A 23,710-nucleotide genomic window follows, 5' to 3' on the forward strand; every position below is an offset into this window, starting at 1 on the left:
CGTAAGCTCAACCAGATTTTGATAGATTTTTGTCTTAGAACAATGTCATATCATAGGAAAGGGTGTTCTGTATTCATATAGATCCAGAAAATCGTATTTTTTCGCAAAATATTTAAGTTTAAATAATGAAATTATTTGCCTGGAATTTGTACGAAATTCACTCCAGTTTAACAAATTTTGCAGCCAAAATCAATGCCATTCTCTTGTACGGAACTTTTTGCTGAACAATTTTGAATAGTTTGTCATTTCAGTGCAAAGATACAGTAATTTTAGTAAAATAATTTTTACATGACTGTTTACGTTGAACATTGAATATTACGCCCATTTAAAATGCTAGTTGATTTAATTTTTTGAAAATATTTTTTTCGAAAAGATCGGAAAATTTTACGAATGAAAATCGGACCATTAGTTGCTGAGATATCGACGTTAGAAAATGGTGAGTTGTTTTGGTGAGCCTTAGAAAACTTCAATTTTCTTATTTTTTTTTCTTAAAGCGGCTATATCTCAGCAACCCGAGGTCCTATCTTCAATGTCTCTTAGACTATTTAATAGCAAATTTTCTGAACTTAAAAAAAAAAACCTTTTAGAAATGGTCACTATTTTTAAAAATCGAAAAACTGCAAATATTTCGCTAAAATCAAACTTTCGCTGGCTATATCTTGAAAACGGAGCACTTTATCGAAAAATCTGTAAGTACTTTTAGATTGCAAATTCAATTTTGCATTGAAAAATAACGTCAAATTTGTTTTTTGCATGAAATTTCGATTTTTTTTTACAAAAATCATATTTTTTTCAAAAATTCATAACTCGGCGGCAGATTTTTTGACCATGTTTCTTTATGGCTCAAAAGTTGCGGATTTTTGTCTCCTAAAACATATCAAATAATTTTGAAAATCAAAAAATACGTATTTTGGAAATTGAGTTTTTGTTGAAAAAAATTTGGTTAAAAAATCTGCAATTTTTTTCCTGTAACTATTTTTTTCTCAATAGTCCTCAACAATACCTACAACTTTGCCCAAGACACCAAATTGATCAGAAAATTCACTCAAAAGTTACAGCTGTTTGAATATTTACATACCATTTGTGTATGGACAGCAGCCAAAATTGTATGGAGACTTGTATGGGTGAAAAAATGACGCAAAATAGCTTATTTGGTCATAGGGAAGGCCCCCAAAAAGTTTGAGCCAAATCAAAAAACAAAAAAAATAAAAATGGTTGAAATCGGCCGATTTCGTAGAGTGCTGTGCCTTATTGTGTCATTTACCCTTCCCTTGGGATGATACACATTTTTGCATGATACGAAAATGCGGAAAAAATGTACCGCAAAAAAAAACTTACGGAAAAACATAAGCACGTCGTAACGAAGCCGCAACCACTGTGTTTGTTATAATAGTAAAGGTGACACTATTGGTTTTCTGCTTCTTCTCATTAGTGTCATCCGAAGAGGAAGATTTCAGCTGAATGCCGCTTTGACTGCAGGGGTAGGTATTATGAGAAAATGAAAATATTATGCTCCGTGAATACATTGCGACGGGATGCTTTTGTTTCCCGGAAGGATAAGATGTAGCGTAATATGGGTTTTGTTCTGGAGCATAGGATAAGGTTGAAGCACATATCTTTGGTAGGGCTTGTTTGCTTGTTACAAGTTTTTGATGATTGATTTACCCTCTTATTCCCATGGTAATCGGGGGTTTTTGTGTTAAAGAATTTTAATTATTCTGCTTGCATAGTTCAACCTACGATTTTTTACTGATTACTGAAACCAATTCAAATTTCATTATGATTTAATTATGAAAGAAAAGTCAAAAATATCACGATTTTGCTCGGGGCGGTATGGATCAAAACAGGGGCTTCTTTCCTAGTTGGATAGTTAACCGGTAGTTTCAAGGTGTTCGCGCTAATTGGTGGAGCACTCATTAGCGACTTGACACTGTTCGGTTCAATGATTTCATTTAAATCCTTGATGCAGGTGGTAAGCTTTGATTAATCTGGCATTCATCAAAATGGTACTTATCGTCAAATTAGTATGTAACTGTATGAGTTGCATAAATTGGGCTGGCAGTTAATAAGCTGCTATCAACAAGGTTCAGACACAACGGTGCTAAGCATTTAACCTACTTTATAGTAACTAGCTCCGATGTAACAATAAAAATGCAATATTTATGGATTATGCACCAACAAAGCATTTTGACCTCAGATAAACATTCCAGACACTCTGCGTCGCACCTACGTCAGTCATGATTTATGTAGCTCCTTTCTTACTCCAATTCAAGGATTGGATGTCGATTACGTGTGGAACTCCACCACGCACTGCCAACAACAACCAGCCACAAATTGAACCAATTTACACCCTTATCAACACTGCCATCAGCTGGCAGTGCTGCCAGCAGCCACGGTAAACAAGCAAATAAACGACGACGGCGAGGTGCGGACTTTATTCGAAATCATTCACGCGTAAATATTTGCCCACCAATCGATGTAACACGCTGAAGCATGTGACAACTGCGACCTGATGACCGCTGAAGGTGGCCTCTTGCCATGTGGCTTTTGAAGTAGGGAAAGTTGAGCAAACACGAAAAATATGTTTTGAGGCACCTTTTCAATGGTTTGATATTTTCGATGAATTAATTATACTCAAGTGCACTGCACTGAAGTGAAGCGATGTTCAAACAAAACTTCATTACGTTGGCAGAAATGTTTGCATAATTCCGAAAAATATTGAAAATTTCACAAATTTTACCTCGTTCTCAAAAGTTCTCAGCAGAAGACCATCAAAATAACCCTAAATCAAGTTTCCATCACCACCTTCTTTCAAAATAAAGTACTTTCACTAAATGACCTCCGCTCACCTGCGTCAATCCTCCTGTGTCAACAGACCACCTTTTCGCGCCATTTGTCGGCGGGACGGCAAATCGCGTCAACCGCTGTTGGCACACGACGTTTTCGAAATCCTTGCGCCGCGCTCCCGAAACGAGGGCGATGTGCAAATATTTTATCTTCCCTGGTCGGTGTGGATTAAGACCATCCCCAGGGTAGACGAAGGAGGCCACTCAGAGCAATAAACACCCACCGATCTTTAAGCTGTTTAACTTTGAACTTAGCTGATGGTTTAATTTGGTCGCTTTTTAGAAGTTTAAATTCTACATAGTTCAATTTATATTCATTCAAGTTTTATATTTTAACAAATGTGTTATCCTTCGCCAGCTCACACGGAGATGGCCTAAGGGTGTAACTTGTTTATAAATTTGCACGAAAATTTTATTACAAGTGAAAAGGGTGTTTCAAAAATTCCTAGATTTGCGTAACATAATAAAGTAACGCTCCCTTACTCAAAATAAAAAAAAACACCTATTTTTATAGGTTTTTATCACCTCTGCCGCTTCCCGTTACTCAACTGTAAAAAAATCGAGAGATATGTTATTTTATGGAAAAATATTTTCAAATCTGCAATAATGCAATCTGCATAGGAAATAAGTGTGTTGAACTTTTTTGACATTTTTGGACTGATTTAAAATAAAATGTACAGAAATTTCACTCAAGTTTCATTTTTTTACATTGAAATTAAAACCAATAGTTGCCAAGATATCATTATAGGTGAAAAATGAAGGTTTATTAGATAACACGGAGAAAAACACGTTTCCAACAAATTTAAACTTTCAGCAATCAGTTGTAGATTCATTAACATCTTTAAAAAAATGAACAGATCTTCAAGAAGTTTTTTTTTCGACGTTTCTTTCCCTTTATGAAATATTTTTAATTACAGAAAAATATTCAAATGTTGGGTAACATTTTATCAACAGATATGCAAATTAATTATCGATTGCAAATTTGATTTTGCATGTAAAATAGAAGCTTATGCAACAAGTCACGATTTTTTTTTCAGTACTAGATTTACAGAGTTTGATATTTACAACGAGTGCTGAAAAAATCAAGTTTCTACATTCTACATTTTTCCGGAAAAAAACTTTTGAATCGACATTTTCAGTGAAACACTTATTTCTCCGCCTGAATGTTTTTTTACGTTAAGATAAGTGTTGAAAATTTGAACTTTTCAGAACTGAAATCAAGCAAAACATTGTAGATGGGCCAATCAAGATTTGTAAGTAAAGAGTTTACCATGCTCATTCTTAAAATACACTTTCACTGACATGAAAGAGTTGGTTTTCTTCAAATGAATGCTGAAAAGTACATTTTGCAATTCTATTGTGAAACTTTTCCTGTCATTCTTGCATGACGCAAAGGCCTACTTTTCTCTACTAAAAATAAAAGTTTCGAAAAGTCTTTCTAAAACAGCATGGGAACCATCTGGAGCATTTATATTTTAAATAACTGTTTTTTTTACAGCTTCCTGGAATCATCTTGATTGTAGTTATTATATTTATTATATTTATTTTATTTACTATATTTATTATATTTATTATTTATCATTATTACAAAACTATATGCTTATTAGATAATACACTACAGACTCACATTTACACTTACAAACATTCAAATCATTAAATACATTACGCACTCAACCATTTTCATCGGCCCGATGAAATTCCCCTAACCCCCATTCCAAACCTCCCAAAAATATTCCGTTCACTTTTAAAAGTCGCATGGGTTCCCTGCACTTTTGCCACTAGTGAACAACAAAAACATCCCCTCCCAAATCCCCACGGGACTGTATGGGCGTAGATAATATTTTATTAACTAATGGGGAAAAAGCTCAAAAACTTGCTCAGCAGTTTAAGAGTGCTCATAATTTCAACTTAAATGTTCTGAGTCCTATTGAAAATCAAATTTCAATAGAATTTCAGAATATTGTTGAACAACAGTTTTCATCAGATGATGTTTTTAATACGGATCTGAATGAAATAAAATCTATTATCAAAAAATTTAAAAATATGAAAGCCCCTGGTGAGGATGGCATTTTTTTACATTTTAATTAAAAAAATTACCTGAAGCAACTTTAAGTAGCTTGGTCAAAATTTGCAACAAATGTTTTGATTTGGCATATTTTCCCAGTAGTTGGAAAAATGCCAAAGTAGTTCCGATTTTAAAACCGGATAAAAATCCTGCTGAAGCCTCAAGCTATCGGCCCATTAGTTTGCTTTCATCTATTAGTAAATTATTCGAAAGAATAATTCTTAATAGAATGATGACGCACATTAATGAAAATTCAATATTCGCTGATGAGCAGTTTGGATTTCGCCTTGGGCATTCAACTACTCATCAGTTGTTGAGAGTTTCAAATTTAATTCGAAGCAACAAATCTGAGGGCTATTCTACTGGCGCTGCTCTTCTAGACATAGAAAAAGCATTTGACAGTGTTTGGCATAAAGGTTTGATTGCGAAATTGAAAAGGTTTAATTTTCCGATTTACATCGTTAAAATTATTCAAAATTATTTGACGGATCGTACTCTGCAGGTTTGTTATCAGAACAGCAAATCTGATCAACTACCTGTACGTGCTGGCGTCCCTCAAGGAAGCATTTTGGGTCCAATTTTATACAATATTTTTACTTCTGACTTGCCTGATTTGCCCCCAGGATGTCAGAAATCACTTTTTGCTGATGATACAAGCATCTCCGCCAAAGGTAGAAGCCTTCGTGTCATCACAAGAAGATTACAAAAAAAGCTTGGATATTTTCATTTCTTATTTGAAAGAATGGAAAATTACTCCAAATGCTGCAAAAACTCAACTTATTATTTTCCCTCACAAACCAAGGGCTGATTTTCTTAAACCAAAAAGTCATCACATTATAAAGATGAATGAGGTAAATTTAAAGTGGGAGGATCAAGTGAAATATCTTGGACTTGCTTTTGACAAAAACCTTACTTACAAGGATCACATTGAAAGCATACAGGTTAAATGTAACAAATATATTAAATGTTTGTATCCCCTTATAAACAGGAATTCTAGACTTTGTCTCAAGAATAAACTGTTAATTTATAAACAAATTTTCAGACCTGCCATGCTTTATGCTGTGCCGATCTGGACAAGCTGTTGCTTAACCAGGAAGAAAAAACTTCAGAGGATTCAGAACAAAATTCTGAAAATGATTCTGAAACTTCCTCCCTGGTTCAGCACCAGTGAACTTCATCAATTAGCCGAAGTTGACACTTTGGATGTTATGTCCAATAAGATAATTGATGCATTTCGACAAAAATCATTGCAGTCTTCAGCTGCATTGATCCGCTCTTTATATAGTTTAAAAGTTAGTTTTAAGATATCCCTTTCCCTTTTGTACATGTAGGACCTCCTACATTTGAAATCACTGAATAGCGAAAGCTACAATATTTCATGAATAAATGAAAGTTGCTAGTATTTAAAATTGAGGTGAAAAGTCATCGATTGTGATTGGACACTGAATAATTTTTTTAACTGAATGAATGTACATGGAAGAAAAAATCAAAATAAATATAAATTTAAAAAAAACTGTATGGGCGTAGCCTTGGAGCACAGTGTGGAAATTTACGTTCTTAGATATTCTTGGTTGTACCGGGCAGCAATCAAATTGTCTAAGAATATTGAATTGACCATTGTTGCACCCCCTACAGCGTGGTGCAGACCCGTTATGCTATGCTATGCTATGATATGCTAAAAATAAAAGTTTCGAAAAGTGATACTTTTCGATACAAGTGCTGAAAAGTTCTACTTTTCAGCACTGAAATGTGTGAAATAGGTATTACAAGAATAGTAGTTTATGCAACAAGCTGCAAAAAAAGATTTTTTCAGCACGAGTCGTACATTTATCCAACGAGGTTCACCGAGTTGGATAAATACGACGAGTGCTGAAAAAATCTAGTTTCGCAACGAGTTCCATACAACATTTTTTGCAATTCCGAAAAACACCCATTGAGTGAAATTATAAGTTAAATGTTCATGTATTTTGTCAATAAATCGTTTAAATAAAAAAAATGTTGAAAAGTATTACTTTTCGAAACAAGTGCTGAAAAGTTCAACTTTTCAGCATCTATTTCAGTGCTGAAAAGTAGTACTTTTCAGCACTTATTTTGAAAAGTGTTGCTATTCGATTCTGTTATTTTTGGTACAGAAAAGTAGGCTTTTTTCATCTTTCAAAAATGACAGGAAAAGTAAGTCGTTTTACGACGGAATTGCAAAAAACTAGTTTCTCAACGGAATTGCAGAAGTGAATTTTAAAATGCATGGAATGAAAAAAATCATCCACTTTGTTTAAATTCTATATTGATCCTTGCACTGTAACTTGGATTTTGCCCGCACTTTTCTCTCGCACTTTTGACAACAAAATTTCCAAAAACTAGGCAACCAGCAGTTGTTTATTTACATTTCCAGTCGCAGTTTCCACCAAACTGGACATTCGCACTTTAAAATTGCAATTGACTGGTGAGCAACATCGGCTCGCTTTGATCATTTTTTAAGAAAATTAAAATTTCCCAAGCCAGTTTGACAAGTCGCAATAGTGCGATCGATAGCAATAATTTAGTGCGAAGTCCAAGTTAGTGAGAATTGCGCAATATCTAAACAAACATTCTAACTTGCTGCACAAAAATGCCTGGGGGTTCAAAATTACCCCTTTTAGGCCTGATAGCTATAACAAGTAACATTTTTTTCCAGGAGTTCTACAAGAGCTCTTCAAGATAGCTACAGCATAGCAGTTTGGACCGCGGTAGGATAAAACTCTCTTCAAGTACTCTTCCAAGCTCCCGAAGAAGTTTTGAAGAGAATTTTATCCTACCGCGGTCCAAACTGCTATGCTGTAGCTATCTTGAAGAGCTCTTGTAGAACTCCTGGAAAAAATGTTACTTGGGAGGGCATATATGCCCCCAAAATATAAATATCCAAAACTAGCCTATAATTTTCGTATGTTCATAAGAATCATTTTCCCATCATAAATTCATTTTTTTTTAAATTTCAGTCCTGAAAGGGTGAAGTGATAAAAAGCGAAATAAAATAATGAATTTTTACCGTGTTTTTTTTAAAGGTCCTATATACATATGAAAGACAATAGCTTATAGGACCCTTTAAAAAAATCTAAAATTGTTCTCTTTAGAATTATTACCTTTTAGTTCCTCGTCATTGCTATGAATGTTTTCCCAATTAATAGAGATAAAAAATATTGAAATTTAAATTTGGCTGTAACAAATTTAAATTTTGACATTGTAGATTAATAAATTTAATAAATTTAATAAATTTAAGTGTAGATTTCGTTGAAGTTTGCAGTATCACGTTTTTGTTGGCTAACAAACTAATTCTAACAGAATAAATAGAGGGTAAAGCTGAACTTCGATAAAAATTAAACTTATTATTACAAAGCATTTATTCACATGTTTTGAAGTCGTCCATATCGTTTCGGAATGCATGGCACGAACAAATTATGTCTTAAGTATCAAACCACAGTTTGCCCTGTGAAACGTGACTCGTTTTTAAAAATATAAAACCTTGAGATAAATCATTTACCCTCCCCTCCCCCTCACTCCACATTGTGCTGCAATCAAACCAAATCATACTTTGCTTAATTATTTCCAAAGCAATTAGACCTGGTGCCTGGTATGCAAATTTGCTCATCGCAAACAGAAAAGCTGCAACAACAGGAAGGAGCGAAAAAAAAGATGGACTCCCAGGTGTTGGGGCCAGCCCCTTACACCTTCAATTACACTCTCTTTGCTCACTTTCGACTTCTTGCCGTTGCTTATGGTGAAGAGCGAGAGTTTGACCGAGGGGGAAGTCCTCAGACTGTGCAATCTAGACCAAGTGCTGAAAAATGCACTTGTTTGGAGTATTACTTTTACGTTGGGTACTGTTTAGTGGAGTACAATGTTTTTTTTAAATTCGCTATTCATTTCTTTATTTTTTATTTAAAATAATTTTCAAAATTCAAAATAGTGAACCCTGTCTTACGGTACACCGTAGAGTAACAATCTGTACCTACGCTCTGCAAGGGGATTTGTTTGCACTTGGGAAATATCGAAGAGCCTTATAGACAGCTCGGTTTCGAAGAGGGGTCGGATTCGCCTCTGTTTACACTCGAAGTGAAGTGGGAGGCCCTCAGGTTTACAATTTTTGTTTAACTCTGTGAATGTGTGCGTGGGGGGGAAAGTGTTTCCCCCAAGAGGGAAAGTTTAGTCCCAACCCTCCCGGAACCATCAAGACCGCAGGATGGATGAGGGCTTGGAGCAAGCGCAGTAGACCGAGCTAAACGTAGTTTTCCGACACGTACGATAGCTTTTTTAACTCACTGCTTCTCGGGGAGATGGGTTGTGAGAATTTAGGTTTACGGAAAAAAAGTAAAATGAGGCGGTATAGCGCCCACCAGTTGAGTGGTTTCAGGTGGGTGCCATCGGTGCCAAAAAGTTTGTCTTTTCAATATTGAATGTAAAATTTGAACCAAAATTGCTTGGTCAAACTTTTGCTTGTTTTACAACGTTTGACTTGATGGTTACAATTTGTGACACATTTTCCAATCAACATTGAAATTTTAAAGTTGTAATTACCTATTCCTTCGGCAGTCACGTATGTGTACTTTGAAGACTCTTTGTAAGGTCACTTGTTAGAAACGTCAAATCACGTGACTGCCCAAGGGATATAAACTGAGGTAAACGCAAACTAAAGAGTGGACCACGTTAGTGCAAAATGTTAGTTTTTTCATAGTACATTTTTTTTATTCCAATTACTTAAATATTTATCAGAATCTCTTCAATTTCTTGTAGCATTTCTCTTAGTGACAACATCACTAAATTGGTTTAGATGCCCAACACGTATTCGATTCCGTCACGCTTCGACTTGTCCCGTTTGTATTTACCACGTCGTGATGGCACCGGCAACCCGTCCTCCCCTTCCACGAAGCACCGATAAACGATGTTGCTAGAAAAACTTGTCAAATTAATACTAGACATGCCGTAAAGCTGACCGCAATCCTTTACCCGCAATCCTCGCCGTATCCTATCGCGTTCAAGAACTTTTTGCGACAAACTTCCACTTGCGTTCCTTCAGATGTTGGAAGGCGGAACAAGAAACGATTTGTGGAACGGCGTGAGCCCTCACGCCGCGTTACCTGCTGCCGAATCCACTTTTTCTGACCATGCAAGTCAAGAACCCAGAACGCGCGGTTAACGGCTATGACATCGTCGCGTGAAAGAAGATCATTGCAGTTCCGGTGGCATCGGCACGTGCTTAATTTGGCGCGATGAGCGTTGCGCCGTCCATTGGCCACAGATCTCCGCTTGATTTCCTTTTTGGTCAACTTGCGCTTCTTCAACGCTGGCTCGTTTATGACAATTTCATCGGAGTTCGTCGAAGTGGCAGTTGCAGACAACAGGAGCGGCGATTCATCTTGAATTGGCTCCGGAAATTCTTCGAGTTCCTCCCCCGAACTGGACTCGCTTCCGTAATCCTTAAGTAGCTCTAGTGCCATTTTGTATCACATCCGTGAAAGCCACAGAATGTCACACCTGACGTTAACAAACGGAATTTGGATTTTCGACGGAACACAAGATATTCGCCTACTTTCATAACAGGACTGGCTTTCCACTGTTTGCAGTCAAATAAAGTCAAGCCTGTCTCGCTTGACTGCCAATGTTCATCCCATTCAGCGGCCTATATGACAAATGACCGCCACTTAGTCACTGAACCATGGTGGCCGACACGGCAAAAGCGTGGTTTAATATGCCGAAGGTCTGGGTTCGAGTCTCGGTATCGATTTTTTTTTGAAGGATGAACTTTTTGGAAAATGAACCCATGAGTAAAGTACTCGGTAATTTCGGGATTTATCCTCTCCGTTCGTTCACAGTTCCATTTTACTACCGATCCGTGCTCTTTATCCTCTCGTATGCCGATGCCCAGTTTTGGGTGTAAGATGATAAATAACTAAATATCACTCAACTGCCTTTAGCTGAGACCGGGAGCTTATGACTCGTTGAAAAATTATTTTAATTAAATACATATGGGTCATTCCATCTGAAGCGGAACAGCATTTGAAAATTACCCTCTCCGATCCTGCTCAAATTTGGCAGTTGATACTATCAAAACATGCAAGAATTCCGAATTTCATCCAAATCGGACCATCCCTCCATTTTTGTACCTCCCCAAAAAGTCGACTTTTTGGCGATTTTTGACCAAACCTCCTAGTTTCAAACGGCGATAGCTCAGGAACCACAAATCTTAGAAGGTCGGTCTTAGACTGAATTTTGAAGGAAATTGGACGTAGAATCCATTTCCGTGATCAAAATTTGGATTAAAATATTTTTTCTACCTGTATTGCGCAATTGAAAACTTTAAATGGCCGTATCTCAAAACACCCTAACTTATTTTTTTTTATTTGACCTCACCATCGTGTTCCCCGGCCAATTTTACATAAGAATCACTTATCGACAGAAATGAATATGTTTCTTTCCAGAGATATCGAATTTTAAAGTTTTGTGTTTTCGAGATTACCTACATCAGCTTCATTCGCCGCATCTGCTAGAAGCACACAGGCGGGCTGATCAATAACTGCTACCTGGTCATTTATTGAAATAATATTTCATCATAAATAATCTTTATCAAATTGGGCAAAAATTAACTGTATAACACTGTAGGAATCTGGAGTTTGATCGCGAATGTTTATCTGAAAAATGTAAGAAAATCACAAAGTATGATCTGCTGCAAAACGGCTAATTCCCCAAATTTAGTTGCGATGATTTCGACACCGTCCGAACAACAGTGTTTTTTTCTTCTATCATTCTTGGATTCTTGGAACACAATACGGCTGCTGTCCTCACGTATAATGTTTTTTTTTTTTTTTTTTTTAATTAAATGTACCTTGACCAAAATCATCTTTTAATCAAATGGAGCTGGCTCACAATATAAAAATTGATTCAATATGATCAATCTTTTAAACCATAAATCAGATTTGCCAAATTATGGGAAAGTGTCAACAACAAACTATAATAATAATAATAATAAAGCAGGTTTTGGGGTTTTTGCTGAATGGCACTATTTTGCTACCACCTATGATAAAGGCCCTAGTCATGGCCTTGGAGGTACTCTAAAACGGTTAGCAACACGTAAAAAAATGGCGCATTCAAAATAACTCAATGAATATTCCTTTCACAAAAATAGATTGATCAAGGTAGGGGAACAGCATCTAATTCCAGCGTTCCTCTAATGTTGCCATATCAGCGCTTTGGCATTCAATTACAGCTGATTAAAAGCGTTTTCAACTGAAATCGAGTGATAAATAGCTCAATAAGAAGTGAACAAGTTTCTCTCAAAAGTTTTGCAAAATTTGTTGTTTAAATAGTGAAAATGAGCAAATTGGACGAAACTAGGAGCGAGGACTTAACCTGCCAAACGAGAACGAGAATTTCCCCTATTAGCCATTTGAAGAAATATTTGCGTAAAATTATAAAAATTAAAATTAAATTGATCATCTCGCAGAACACCAGGTAGCAGTTATTGATCAGCCCGATGCGGCGAATGAAGCTGATGTAGGTAATCTCGAAAACACAAAACTTTGAAATTCGATATCTCTGGAACGAAACATATTCATTTCTGTCGTTAAGTGATTCTCATGTAAAATTGTCCGGGGAATACGATGGTGAGGTCAAATCAAAAAAAATAAGTTGGGGTGTTTTGAGATACGGCCGTTTAAAGTTTTCAATTGCGCAATACAGGTAAAAAAATATTTTAATCCAAATTTTGATCACGGAAATGGATTCTACGTCCAATTTCCTTCAAAATTCAGTCTAAGACCGATTTGTGGTTCCTGAGCTATCTCCGTTTGAAACTAGGAGGTTTGGTCAAAAATCGCCAAAAGGTCGATTTTTTGGGGAGGTACAAAAATGGAGGGGTGGTCCGATTTGGATGAAATTCGGGATTCTTGCATGTTTTGATAGTATCAACAGCTCTGCCAAATTTGAGCAGGATCGGAGAGGGTAATTTCCAAATTTGCACTTTTTCGTGCACACTTGAGATGGAATGACCCATATTTAACAATGCACAGTGGTGTCGTGATTGTAAAATTATAATTATAAGTGAAAAATATATACTCCGAAAAATCGTAAAAAGATCGGACGTGTCACACGATAGCAAACAAGTGACGAAATTGTGCAGTGTTAGAAACTAAATGTCTTCGGAGGAGTTGTTGCAAGCAAGCAAGTAGACTTTTAATATATTTATAACATTAGTAAACTACGTAAACAGGGTTGAATTGGTCGGTTTGAGATTTTTCCGCAATATGCTTATATATGTTATTAAGCTTATAAACTTAGTACAAATTATGTATGTAACGAATGGTATGGAATCATACTGACCGTGGTAGAGAAATTTTCATTAAATTTTGAAAAGTTTTAAAAGTTAGAATAGTATAATTAAGAAAATGGTAATTAATAAAGCAATTCCAGCTCAAATCAGGAATTTTTCTGGTACTTTTGTACCCGACCCTCTCCTATTTCAATGAAACTTTGTAGACATGTTATCCTAGGCCTATATAAGCCATTTTTGTGTATATGGAGCCAAAAGTACTCGAAAATAACATTTGAGAAGGGCGTAAGGTATTTAAATATTTTTGTATTTTGTAATTTAAAAATTACTGTATCTCGAAGCCGTTGCGTCGTATCAAAAAGTGGTCAAAGACAAACTTGTAGGAAATTGGACGGGCTTTCTGAAAAAAATACACTGAAACAAAAATACACGCCACATCTATAAGATTTTTTGATTTTTAAGTCTAAAACTTAAATTTAAAGGCGATTTTTTTTTCGTTCAAAATTTTTGAGGAAATAGCCTAAAATGTTACCAAAAGACTGACGAAAAATGCAGGATGGTATGTCTCTCATAAAAAAATGTAAAAATCATTAACTAAAACAGTTTTTTTGAAAAGTGGTCTAAACGTAAATTTTTTTAAAAATTGGTAATGGCAATCGATTCTCCAGACAATTTTACATAAAAGTCTCCATATTGACCATGGTCCTATGTCCAATCCTAAGGAAGATACAGCGATTTTAATAATAAAAATGTTTAAAAATGGGTTTTTTTGTGGTTTATGGCAATTTCTATATGACAGACTTGGTTTTTCAGTCTCGTAAATATTTTTACCGGAAAGCTCGTTCAATTTCCCATAAGTTTGTCTTTGACAGCATTTCAATTGGATGTAAGGGCTCCTATTTCATTGAAATAGGAGAGGGTCGGGTACAAAAGTACCAGAAAAATTCCTGATTTGAGCTGGAATTGCTCAATAAAGTTTCATAATTTTCTGAATAAAAATTTGTTAGAATCGGAAAATAGAATGCATATTAAATAATAATACCGTCATCTGGGGTGAATCGGGACTACAGTTTGAATAGGGACAGCAGTGTTTAGAGCACTTAAAGGTTTTAAATTTGGAAATGGATGTACACATTTTGTTGGTCTGAGTCTGTTCTATCCGAAACCAACCAGAAACATCTAAATATTGTGCTCTAACATGGTTAAAACTGCTGTCCCAATTCGCCCCATGTGTCCCATTTCACCCCAGTTGACTGTACATGTAGTAGAACAAATTTTATATAAAAAGTAAAACCAGTTCATTCGTACTTCGAATGCAGTTGAACATGCAATATAAATCTTTTTTTTTTAACAAGACTAGTTTAAAGAATTTAAGAACACTATAGCTTTTTATCAATTCTTCTACAAATTTGTGTGAATTTTGTTATAAAGCTTATAAACTTAGTTGCCTAGGTATCATCGGAAGTCAGAGCGTCTTCTTCTAAAATCTATTTACAGAGCCTTTGATATATTTTCTGACCGAATTACGTAGCCTAGTGGTACGCTTCTGCTCGTAAGCGTTAGATCGGGGTTCAAATCCAGGTTCGAACCAACAAAACTGGTGATCGTTACTCTTCTGGATTCGATTGCTTAGTATAGGGAAGGTGGTGCATTGTCCCAAGCTGGACCTTATGAACGACACCTTAGGAAGGCGACCTATGGAATTTTAACATTAACATTAACATGTTAACATTAACATGTTAACATTAACATGTTAACATTAACATGTTAACATTAGTTGAGATAAAAAATTGACACTGAATCCACTTTGTAAATGCCGACCCCAATACTGTTCAAGGGTGTTCCTCTCTGGAACTGGGCAAGATTTACTTACTTTATTACTGATAAATTTGCCAGTGAATTTAGAAAAAAAATCATCCAGAGCGGCCATCATCGCGAGTGCACGCGTTTTTTGTGACGACAATTTTGTTCTGCTATAACTTGTGTTTTAGCAATTAATTATTTGGTTTATTTCGCACATCGCGTGTGTGCAACGCCGAACCATACGTTGTGCGTCAATTCCATTGAGATCACGGCGGAAAAATAGTGAAATTTTGAAAAATTGATTTCTTGGAGAAGTTTGTTTATACCCCAAAGCGGGGACTACGCCCTCCGGCAAGCGTCGCGAATGTTTTTTTTCGTTCGGTGTCTTGTAAGAGCGAGACAAAACTATTGTGTGTGTGGCGTGTTATCGGAGAAATGTGTGAAAGATCACGAAGTGAGAGTGAGGATTTTGAAGTGATTGAGAAGAGCCGCCTTCCCGGATTTCATCTGCGCACCGAAATTGACTTTTCCCCGGAAGTGGGATTTGAGTTCCGTAACAGCGGTGGACGGTGCTAGCAGAGGCGGGCAGCGTGGAGGGTGGTGCTTGGAGGCGCATTGGGAGAGAGCGAGACGGGCTGCAATGTTGTTCATTGAAGTGGGCCACTTCACGTTGGTCAGCGCGCTCAGCACAGTTTCGCGACGGCAACGAGATCGACGAGTTTCGGGTGAGATCTTTCCAAAATGTTCTATCTTTGTCCAATCGTCCTCCTCTCCTTTTCTTTTAATCGTTTTTCCTCTGGATTTGAGAGAGCGAGATGAGCGTGTCAGCTTTCACGTCCAAGCTGTCAAAAATAACAGTGGACGCAGAAAAATAGAATTGAGAGTAGTACAGACTTTTTCTAATTTTTGAAGCAGATTCCAGTTTTTGTCCTTACAGATTTCTTTACAGGAACTAAAATTATCTTATGAGGGAGCGTTATTTTATTACGTAATTAGAGGAGCTGCTATTTTTCATTTTTAGTTATCTTTGTTAACCTACGCCTCTCGTTTGTGTTTGTTTTTTGTTCTGCTCCTTTTGTTTCGCGTCGCGTGCACAACAAATGAAAGTATTTTACTAACATTCGTATCCACTTTCCCGTGATTGATTCGGCTAAGTTAGCTCGATTTGCGATGCGTTTTCGGTCTGTTTGTTGCCTTTTTCGGCCACGGTGCAAGTAGATTCATTAGAATCATTTCGGAATGCTCCGCGTATTTTGCGTTACTTGTACTGCCAATTTATATTTTTATTTATTCATAAATTGCATTTTTATTCAAGAATGGTTTAGTCATAGTCTGTATGTCTTCGTCAACATTTGAATTTATTCAAAGGATCCCTTATTTCCACAGCCGGCTGTCTAATATTGGATCTTAAACAAATATTCGCGTCGGGATAAAGTGTTAAACATTCACCAACTAAATGACAACGGTCTCAACAGCAACATCTTATTGCTTGACTGGAGAATAAAATTCAATCTGATAAAAAAACTAATTTCACCAATTTGACTAAACGGGAATTGTCTCAACAGCAGCATCCGATTGCTTGCCTTGAGAATAATAACCTAACAGTAAAATTCATTTATGCCAATGGTCGTATCGCTTGCTTAGGGCGACTCCCAGACCTTTACCCATCACAACTACCAACTCCCCGCGACACTTACGCAACCTTGTTGTTTAAATTCGATCAAATTTGGGCAAACGGTCAGTTTGATCAAGTTCCACAATAAGGTTGGAAAGAGCCTGCGGTTTCGCTACCTTTTTCTAAGTAAGTTTAGCATCAACACTTCCCGTGCTCCTAATCCTTATTCCTGCCCCGGTGAATGGTGGAGATGGGAGCGGCCGGCAATGGATGGCTTTCATGGTGCTACCTGTCATGTTCTCGTAGAATTGGTTTTAATTCCCTCTAATCAATTTCTAAGCAGCCGGAGCTGGACAATTATCACACATACATGACGAAATCCAGTCTGCAACCCGCTAAGATCACCATCTCCATGCAAATGCGAATGCGATAAATTTGCCAGTGAATTTAGCTTCTCAAGTTTGGGTGTTGAGTAGAATTGTAGAGTTTTTTTTTCAATAGGTCCAACAAAACAAATTTTCATGTTTTGCACTTTGAGTGTTTTTGAAACCTCCTTTAGCAGGCCCGTAGCCAGGGGGTGGGCTTCGGGCTGAAGCCCCCCCCCCCCCGAAATTTTTGGAAGACATATGGGAGAGAGGGAAGAAGAAGAAAAGAAGAAGAAAATGTCTTCTTCCAGCCTCCCCGAACCAAAATTCTGGCTACACTCCTGTCCTTTAGTAAGGGGTATTATTTTTCGCTAAAATCAATTCTTATTCCAAAACAGATCAAAGTTATCATAAATTTTGTAAAAACTATCCGCAAAATCAAAGGGAAAAATATTTTTATCAGAAAACTTATTTTTTTATGGAAATAGAGTGTAATCAACTGTAAAAAATTGCATTTTCTTGCGTTCATTATCATATTTAGCATGTCTGAGCTCTCTACAAATATTTGGATTTTTTGTAGAATCCCGATGTACGGTTTGTCAGTATGTACTTAGATTATTAGAAAACTGATGAAAAAAAAAACTGGACTCCACCGCTCACCAGGGACAACAACAGGGTTTCTAAGACGGGTAGTGTTGATGTCCCACTTTTTTAAGGGGGTGAGGGAAAATTTCCCCAAACATTGCCGAAGAAATCAAATCGATCAGAAACTACGATTTTAATAAATACGGCATTGATAATATTTTGTGTAGAAAGGCCAGATGGCAATTTCTGAAACATTTCTTCCCTGTGAGTATCGAAGGACTAACACCAGCCTCTGAATAAGTCAACCTTCAAAGGATTTGTTACCAGTGGAGCGAAAGAAAAACGCAAACTCACCAAAAGCCTCAATCTCTGGAATCTGCGGGGGTGTGCCTCCACTGTACCGGTGTGTGCGCCGTGCAAAGTCTACCTTCGTTACACTTGGCATTTTAATCAATTTCAGACGATTAGCACGGGTGATAGATTGCTGGAACGTGAACAGGGTAGAAACATGGAATGGACTTGAGGTCACTTTGCTGGCTGGCATGTGCACACGTGCACGAGTGGAATGCTCAGGCGGATGAGGTAGATTTAAGTTAATTTAAGACATGAACGCTTATTACAATCTTGTTTTATCAACTTAAGCTGTTAGATGGTGTCTTTCACTTTTGGGGCAATGACTGTCAATGATGGTTCTGAATTCAGGGTCCAGAAATAGTAAATTGAAATGAAAAAAATAATCACTATATGTAATATGCTTCTAAAAACAACACAACGAAACCCATTTTTTGATTGAAACATTCTGAATCAAGATTTGAATGTTTTTTTTTTTAAACAAACATGGCCGCTAAATGGCCGATCAGGAATGCTGCCTTTCAGAGCCTTAAATCATTTCGAATGCTTTAAATCACAGCAGTTTAGTTAAATTTCCAGCTCAATCATGGCTACCAACACCCACTTGTTGAGCCCTTAATCAGTTCATTTGGTTGACAGATTTTCTAAGGCCATCAGCTGATCCTACACTGGGTGGGGAGGGGCGGGGTTTTAACTCACCTGTATAATCCTCGAGTCTGTGTACGGCCCCGCGGACACCCGTTGACTGACGCACGCCAGCACTGTCACCAGCGACCACAACCACAGAGTGGCTTTCATGTTCCTGCAGAAGAGATAACAAAATAATGGGGTTAGAAAAAAAGAAAGGCATAACAACGTAACAATTGGTGTGTAACTGGTTGTATGGGGAAAATGGCAGGTTCTCCGCCACTTTAAAATTTTTATTCACGAATTTAATCTGTATAGAACATTATTAGTTGAAAAACGCAATCGCTTACCCTGAATCGTTCATGATAGGGGTTTGAAAATTAATTAATTAGAGCGATTTTTCTCCGGTGTAGAAACATAATGGAATTAGTGCCGAACCACAACGGCCAGCAGGTGGTATCTTGTTAACCCAGCTCAACATGAACTCGTCAATCCATACGAGGTAATGGAAGCGAGATTATCGGACTGACATCGTTCCAGGAATGCAAATTATTCGCAAACAGTGGTACGCGGGTTGATAAAATTGCGATTGAATAAACAATAGTGGGTTCAGCAAAACATTTTGTAAGCTGTCAGATTGAGCCAAAAAAAAAAGTGCAGTTTTAAATCTCGTAACACGTTCGACAAGCTAAATTTTAAAATAGTTATAAGAGTTCGTTTCAAAAAACTATAATGTTAGATTAGAGTTAGATACACTTCATGAAAACCGATTCTTCATTTCCACTTTATTATACAGCGATTCCACGTCAAACCAGCAGGATCAAAATCCGATTTGGCTCAAGTTTGGCCTGGAAGCCCGGATCTAAAAATTCGCCAAAAATCAATTTTCAATCAATTTTTGATCATAAAAAAGTATTGGAAAGAAGAACTCTTAAAATTTTGGAAAATTTTAGGGTTGAAAGTTTAATTTGGTTTATGTGACTTTGCCAAGATTTTTAGAAATGTAATTTTTTAGGAGTCAATGTTGGCTGTGTTTTGCCTTCCTCACTGAGGTAAGGCTATAAACCTGGTCTAAACATGAACTTTTTATTAAAAGCTCGTCGACCCACCTTATATATACATATTGACTCAGAATCAAAAACTAAACAAATGTATGTGTGTGTGTATGTGACCAACATTGTTCTATCCGAAACCAACCAGAAAAATCAAAATATTGTGCTCTAACATGGTTAAAACTGCTGTCCCAATTCACCCCATGTGTCCCATTTCACCCCAGTTGACGGTAAAATACGTACCTATTGGTTTTTATGAAGTTTCGATAAGTAGTTCAAAAGTTATAAATAAAAATGTGTTTTTGCATATATCCGGATCTCACTTAAATGTATGTAGACTATGTCCGGATCCATCTTCCGACCCATCGTTGGTTAGGTTATCGACAGACCTTTTCAACGAGTCCAAAACATTGGATATCTGGTAACCCTTTCTCTATTTATGACCAATTAAGTGATGTTTGTGTACTTTTTGTTCCAGATCTAAAAAAATATATGAAATTTGTATCCAAACCCATCATATTAACCATTTTTCCAGCAGTTTGATTACCAAAACGAAATCTTTCGATTCATTCAACTATCAACTGTAATAAATAAATAAAGATTGCATTTCAAATCATAACTTTACGACAGACTCTGCTTACACATCAGGGCACTAGAAGCATACCACATCCGGTAATGTAGAAAATAAAATCCGTAAGCCTCGTTACTACTTGCCTAATGGGCTACGGTTTTATCCCTTATCCCCGAATCCCACTTTCCCGAATCCCATATCCCCGAAAATCATTTCCCCGAAAATTCCACATCCCCGAAAATCATTTCCCCGAAAGTGCCACTTCCCCGAAAATCATTTTCCCGAAAATTCCACATCCCCGAAAATCATTTTCCCGAAAATTCCACATCCCCGAAAATCATTTTCCCGAAAATTCCATATCCCCGAATGTCATTTACCTGAATGGCCATTTTACCGAACTGTAGTTTTCCCGAATTTACATATACCCGAATGGTTACTTCACCGAAAATCAATTTTCCCGAATGATAACCTTGATATAAACTATATTGTTATTTAGGGATTTTTTTTAAAAGTATGACGTTAATATTAAATTCTCCTACGTGTTTTTTTAGATTAAAAAAAAACAAATAACCGTAGAAGGCCATCCATAAAACACGCGGACGCTTTAAGAGTGCGGGTTATTGAGATCATCCACGTTCCATAAAATAAAGATTTTTTTTTGTAGCGGCAATTTTCAGCAAAGGACAATTTTCCAAAACGGTATCTACGTGGTAAGGATTAAATAGCAACGGCTTTATGCGACGACTCGATGCGCAGGATTCAGTTTGTTCTAGATTTTGTTTAACTGAACTGATTTGTCTTAATCAATTTTGGCATATGGCTATGATCATTTTTTTTTTTCAATCAAATCTAAATAGTTGATTATTGAATTACAAAATGCATTTTTTGAATATTTCATCACCGCCATTTTAGATTTAAAATTACTTGATCACTTTAAAGTAGTTTAGGGGCTATACTTAAGCTCGACAGCCAAAAAAAAAGACGACTTATTTTTTTTTTGTATTATTTGATTATCCGAAGTGAACTTTTGACAAGGCCTTCGGATAATCGAGTCTGGGACTGTATTTTGATTTTCAACTAAAAGCATTTTTTGCGAAATGATCAATGTATCAAATCGACGTTGTTGTGTTGTCTTGTCGTTTGTCGCTTTTTGACGTTCCGAGAAAAACGCGTTTTAATGTTTGGCCTTGAATAAACGAAAAATAGAGCCAAACACGTTTTGTTTGGTTGGCCATTCTGTGCATTGTCCCGAAGTTTGGTTGATTTTAGTTGCCAAGGTCCCGAGTAACAATTACAATTTTTTGCGGTAGTCGGGCCTGAACGTGTGTCAAACACGTTTTGACCTTAAATCCATTTGGCCAGTTGTCGCACTTACATCAATTTGAATATTCAAAATTCAAGTGAAGCTCGGAATTTTTTGAACGTTCCATTGTGGACATGATACTTTATTGATCGCTACTTCCCCGAACCTGGTCAGGCGGGTATGGCCGATGCCCAGAACCGCGCGCGCGGTTCAGGGCAACGGCCATACCCGCCTGACCAGGTTCGGGGACGTGGTGTTCGGGGAAATGGCCGTTCGGGGATATGGTCATTCGGGAAAATGATTTTCAGGGATGTGGAAAATTAGGGGAAGTGGTCATTCGGGAAAATGGAAGTCGCCATTCGGGGATGTGGCCGTTCGGGGAAATGGATTGTTCGGGGAAATGATTTTCGGGTAAATGACATTTCGGGAAAGTGTCTTTTCGGAGATGTGGCATTCGGGGAAATGTCTCTTCGGGAATGTGGGTTTCGGGGAAATGTCATAGATTCATGGGCTACAGTCGTACCGAGTTTTGTGAAACAATCTGCATCATAATATACATCATGCATGAGCATGAGAAGAAAATCCTTCCTGGCACATTTGGTTTGGCTTGCGTCACTTGATATGCACGATTATTTCTTTTTGAGGAGTTCAACCTGTAAACTTCGTATTCACGTTTTTCGTTCATGTTTTGAAACTTAAATATCGACAAAACTTCATTTAACCGATACTACCAGAACCTCACAATAATTTGCTCTCAACTTTTTCCTTTACAAAAAATTTTACTCACCAGAAGTTGCGTTTTGACGAGTAAACTTAGATACACCATAACCGGAAGGAGTGGATTACACTGAGCAGTACAAGTAAAACCGAACAGTACAACACCCGCCTGAAGCTTTGGCCTTCCCAACAGCAACTGAGCCGCGACCCACCTGTCAGTTGATGTGCCCATATGTACCCATCTTGGCTCCGAAAAATATTGACCCGGCCAATTAGGACGCAAAACGGGTGATTTACACTTTTACCCGGCTTATTTTGGATCTTACCACATCTGGGTGGGCGTCATTCCGGAACCGGTGCAATTGGGAGCAGATTTTTTTTTCTTGTGAAATTTGATGATTTGAAAAGTTTGTTAGTTTAAGAACGGGGGTTTCCCTTAAAGTAATATGACTACTAGCGTGTCCCAAAAAAACACGAAGTCGAGGAAATCAATGTGCTCAGTTCTCAAATGATAGAAAATCATGTTAGAAACAACTCTCTCATACATGAAAACTTTCGGAAAAATCGTTTACCACGTTCCCTGGGCATTTTTTTGAAATAGGTCAGTTTTTTCGTCAATTTCACAAAATCTGCTTAGAAAAAATGCAAAATTTTAAAATTTCAAATAGCCTATACCATTAAATAATGGTCTGTGGTCCAATAAACAAGTTAATGTATCGATTTGGCCTTTTAAAACCGTGTTTTCACTTTCCCGGTAGCTTTTATGTCGAAAAATACGAGTTTTTGCTTTACTTTTTTTCAATATTTTCCCTCGGTATTGAACACAAAAATTTCTTCATCTGTAAAAATACATGCATCTTGTAGGAAATTTTCCGCCGAAGATTTTCGTCTAAGCAACTTTGAAGTTTCATCAACTTTGAGCTGAGATATTCCAGTTTTTGTGAAGAAAGAATATTGAATTTTTGAAAATGTTGAAATTTATCATCATTGGCATACAATATTAAGGAAAAATTAAGCCTAATTTGACGTGAGGTTATATCGCATCTGTGTTTAAACATAATTAACTCATCCTCTAATACTAAGACCACCTGGTGTTGTTTTCTCATGGCACACTACGTGCTAAATCAATGAATTACTTTTAGTAAATAACTCATATTTAGAGCATTTTGCATTTAAGCCAATCGATGCACGTTTGCTGCGTTTCCATCGATACAAATAAACAAATAGCAAATCGTTGCATCTGTGCTCTCTTATGCTAACTAGATAGGAAAACCAGCAAGCTTAGTACAAGAGAGCACAGAGGCATCGAAATATAAGGTTCGATTGTACGGGGATGGCATTTGTCCACGCTCCATACAAAAAAGTGTTTTTTTATGGACAATTGACCACGAGAAGGGGAGGGGGCTGAGATTAACAAAAATGTCTACGCGATTAATGGATGGATCCCTATCGAATAAATTCTAAATACTTAGTGTTATTTTTAATATACTTGAACATCGGATTTACCAACA

General features: G+C 36.9%; 1 protein-coding gene across 1 annotated transcript in view; it reads right to left on the bottom strand.

The window, feature by feature from the left end:
- Positions 1 to 18,728, bottom strand: part of LOC119770783 — a 34,862-nt gene extending 16,134 nt beyond the window's left edge. The window contains exon 1 of the mRNA XM_038266270.1: positions 18,629 to 18,728. Coding sequence (XP_038122198.1) covers positions 18,629 to 18,727 — 99 coding nt within the window. The 5' untranslated portion in view covers position 18,728. The remainder of the gene's footprint in view (positions 1 to 18,628) is intronic.
- Between the last annotated feature and the right edge of the window lie 4,982 nt (positions 18,729 to 23,710).

The sequence above is a fragment of the Culex quinquefasciatus genome, chromosome 3 (assembly GCF_015732765.1).
Source record: "Culex quinquefasciatus strain JHB chromosome 3, VPISU_Cqui_1.0_pri_paternal, whole genome shotgun sequence".
Taxonomy (NCBI): domain Eukaryota; kingdom Metazoa; phylum Arthropoda; class Insecta; order Diptera; family Culicidae; genus Culex; species Culex quinquefasciatus.